The sequence below is a fragment of the Felis catus genome, chromosome D1 (genome assembly GCF_018350175.1).
Source record: "Felis catus isolate Fca126 chromosome D1, F.catus_Fca126_mat1.0, whole genome shotgun sequence".
Classification (NCBI taxonomy): domain Eukaryota; kingdom Metazoa; phylum Chordata; class Mammalia; order Carnivora; family Felidae; genus Felis; species Felis catus.
In genome coordinates, this window is record NC_058377.1 from 102,030,623 (window position 1) to 102,034,925 (window position 4,303).

General features: G+C 36.0%; 1 protein-coding gene across 1 annotated transcript; it reads left to right on the forward strand.

The window, feature by feature from the left end:
• Nucleotides 1-2,352: 2,352 nt before the first annotated feature.
• LOC101086420 (putative olfactory receptor 5AK3) lies at nucleotides 2,353-3,294 on the forward strand. The gene has a single exon (XM_003993441.4). The coding sequence runs from the start codon at nucleotides 2,353-2,355 to the stop codon at nucleotides 3,292-3,294; it is 942 nt and encodes a 313-aa protein (XP_003993490.2).
• The last annotated feature ends 1,009 nt before the right edge of the window (nucleotides 3,295-4,303 follow it).

The following is a 4,303-nucleotide window of genomic DNA, read 5'->3' on the forward strand; positions in this document are numbered from 1 at the left end:
AGAGGCATGTTCCTATCACTGCCATTAAGACTGAGTGGGAAAAATATCAACTTATGGTGTTCATTGGCAGCAAATAATTTGACTAATAAACTTACAATTTGGGGCATGCCTGGCTGGTGAATCAGTTGGGGGAATATGCAACTGTTGATCTTGGGGTTGTGGGTATGAGCCCCATGTTGGATGTAGAGATTACTTAAAAATAAAATCTTTTCAAAAATAAATAAATAAATAAACCTAAAATTTTCCCCCAGGTGTCCAAAGGTGATATTATGGTCCCCATACAGACATTATCTTTTATTTATCAACTTGTTCAAATCCAAAAAGGAAGAGAATAGATATTTACGAGAGCCTCTTTGATATCCTAGAAACTGTTTGTTTAATACATGAATGGATTTGGTCAATGAATGTGTATTTAAGTTGTTTGCATCTAAATTCACAAATGAGGTTGGGTCTAATTTTCTTTTCTCATATTTTACTTATTTTGGTTCCAATGCAATATTGACATGAATTGGAAAATGTTCTTTATTGTGATTTTCAGGAAGAGCTTATATAATATTAGAATTCATTGTTCCATAAATGCATGATAGAACTTTCCTATAACACAATGGAGACAAGTGTTTGTTTGAGTAAACTTTAAAATATCAAGTAAAATCATTTAATGGTTTTAAAATATTTAAATATATTTAAATATTTCACACACACACACACACACACACACACAATCACTCCAACTGCTATCACTACCCATTTAATCTACGTTTTTCCTAAAAAAATTTTTTAAACAAAATAAATTTTCCAAATTATATGTATGGAATAAAACACAGCTCAACAAACATCATGTAGCAGCAAACAAGTATAAAATGGACAGTAAGTTTTATTACTATGTTTGACTTTCCTGGGTAAATGAATCAAGGCAGGAATGGAGTTTATTCCATTTTTTCCCCAAAAGAACAAACAATAGGGGAAAAAATAAGGAATTGTTATTTTAAATGTAAAGATTTCTGGTCTACGGAGAATACTATAGACAAAGATAATAGACAACAGAATTAAGAAAATTTTTGTCAAGTCAATAACAGAGTGCTCAAACTATATAAAGGAAGAGCATCCACCCATAAATTGACCCACAGAGATATCGATAAAAAAATATGATTCCAAAATTCTACAAAAATATACTATACAAAGATTAAATTAGTTTCTGGTTAGAAAATAAAACAAATTAAAATGGAGATGTCACTTTACAAGCATTTTCTGGTATAAAAACTATTAAGAAAATACCAATGTTCCCAAAAAAGTGAGGATATGGGAACCCCCATGAACAATTAGCAGGAATGCACACTGGTGCCTCCATTATGCAATGTGATCTGGAAAACTTGGTCAAAATAAATACATGCATACTCTAAGAGTCAACATTTTTTTGTTCCTAGAAAAATTTAGTTATTTGTAGTGGACATACAGTGGAAATAAAAAACACTGAGTTATTTGTGGTGGAAACAAGTTGTAGGTGGCCGACTACCCATTGTTAGGAAAGCACATAGGTAAATTATGATAGATGGACACCATAGAGTAATGTTACTCAATGTGTGGTCCCTGGACCAGCACCCCAGGTCCTGGACTCTCTGTTTCCACTCAATGATGTGATAAGAATTGAAAGTGAGATTAAGCATCTAAAACTATTACAGAATTTTGGCAATGCTGATAATTTTTTATTGCTATATGCAACAATATTGATCCATGACATATTACAAATTTTACAAAGAAAATGGTCCTTTACCACAGATAACTTGATAAACACTTCCATAAAAGACTCTACTTGGGCATGAGTCCATGATAATAGAGGGAGCAGAATTAGTAAGGAGACAGAAAGAGTAAGGTGAGAATACAGAAAAAAATTAAAGCAAAATCATATAGAAATTTATGGGTAAATCAAGATTTTCATACATAATAATTTATGTAAAATGGGATTTATGAATTAAAATGTATACAGCATAAAAGAAAGCTTAATTTTTAAAAGTATGTTTTCATATGTCCCCTAATTAATAGATTTAAGAAATATATTTAACAAAAGCTTAAATTCTTAGTATAATTAAAGAGTCAGTTTTCACTCTCATAACAAAGAAACTGATCCATGGCAATTTTCCCAAAACATAGATCTAAATTATCTAAAGTCAGATGTCAAGGTATAGACTTTAAATGTGAGTCAATTGTCTCATAGAAAATATCCTCTGACTCCATTGTGAAACCAAATATTATACCATTGCCAATTCCAAAATTAGTTAAAGGACCCCAAGGTCTTAGCTTTCTCTGCTCTTCTTTCTTTACACCTTTCCAGCTGATACTTAATCTTTGTTAGCCATGGAACAAAACAATGGCACTGAAATAAGTGAGTTCATTCTCCTGGGATTTGCTGGTCAACGCAAGTCGTGGCATATTCTCTTCATAGTATTTCTAGTGATCTACGTGGCCATCCTAGTGGGCAATATTGGAATGATCCTACTCATCAAGATTGATTCTTGCCTTCGTACCCCGATGTATTTTTTCCTCCAACATTTGGCATTTGTTGATCTCTGCTACACCTCTGCTATCACTCCCAAAATGCTGCAAAACTTTGTACAAACAGAGCAATCCATCTCATTCATAGGGTGTATGGTGCAATTACTAGTCTATGGTGCTTTTGCAACGACTGACTGTTACATCTTGGCTGCAATGGCAGTGGACCGGTATGTCGCCATCTGCAATCCACTCCGCTATCCAATAGTCATGTCCCAGAGAGTCTGCATTCAACTCCTATTTGGCTCATACTTCATAGGTTTTCTAAATGCCTCTGTAAACACAAGTTTTACTTTTTCACTGAGCTTTTGCAAATCCAATAAAATTAACCACTTTTTCTGTGATGAACCCCCAATTTTAGCTCTCTCTTGCTCCAACATTGACTTCAACATCATGCTACTAACTGTCTTTGTGGGGTTTAACCTAATGTTCACTGTGCTGGTTGTCATCTTTTCCTACATATATATCCTGGCTGCCATCCTGAAGATATCTTCCATTGCAGGGAAGAAAAAAGCCTTCTCCACGTGTGCCTCCCACCTGACAGCAGTCACTGTTTTCTATGGGACTCTGTCTTACATGTATCTGCACCATGGGACCAATGAGTCTCAAGAGCAAGAAAAAATGGCTTCTGTGTTTTATGGCATTATGATCCCCATGTTAAACCCCCTCATCTACAGCCTGAGAAACCAAGATGTGAAGGAAGCCCTAAAAGTGGTTACAAAGAAGTGCTTCTGGTTTGATCATTGATTTCTGATTTTTTACACTTATAAACAAGACTGACAGTGCCAGTTTTTAAGAAATCAAAACCAAACTTCCAAGCAACATAAGAAAATTTGCTCAAGGGGCGCCTGGGTGGCGCAGTCGGTTAAGCGTCCGACTTCAGCTCAGGTCACGATCTCGCGGTCAGTGAGTTCGAGCCCCGCGTCGGGCTCTGGGCTGATGGCTCAGAGCCTGGAGCCTGTTTCCGATTCTGTGTCTCCCTCTCTCTCTGCCCCTGCCCCGTTCATGCTCTGTCTCTCTCTGTCCCAAAAATAAATAAAAAACGTTGAAAAAAAAGAAAAAAAAAACTTTAAAAAAAAAAAGAAAATTTGCTCAATCTTTCTAATACTGAGCTGCAAATTAAAGTTTAACAGCGAGATAACCAGTTTAAAGTAACTGGCAAAACTGAAAAAGAATCATAACACTTACTAATTGCTGTGATGCAAGGGCAATCATGCTCTCATTCATTGTGAATGGAAAATTGAAGTGTTACTTCACCCTAGGAAGTATTTGGCAGTATCTTTTTTTATGTTTTTAAATTTATTTTTGAGAGAGAGAGAGAGAGAGAGAGAGAGAGAGAGAGAGCAGGTGGGGGAAGGACAGAGAGAGAGGGACACATAGAATCCAAAGCAGGCTCCAGCTCCGTGCTGTCGGCACAGACCCTGATTTGGGGGGTGGGGGGGGCAGCGGGGTTCAAACTCACAGACCATGAGATCATGACCTGAGCTGAAGTTGGACGCTTAACCAACTGAGCCACTCAGGCACCCCAGCAGTATCTTTTTTAAACAAACACAGAAACATCTTCAATTCAGAATTTCAGGCGTGTAAACTGATCTATGGAAATAGAAATTCCAGTCTATAAGGTCATATATTTAATAGATATTAAATTGCAGCATTGTTTAGGAAGATAAGACCAAGAAAGTGAATATTGTTCAGTAGGAAAATAAATTTGTATTTGTTATGATTCCAAAATCTGTATCTGTTGCTACATAGCAAG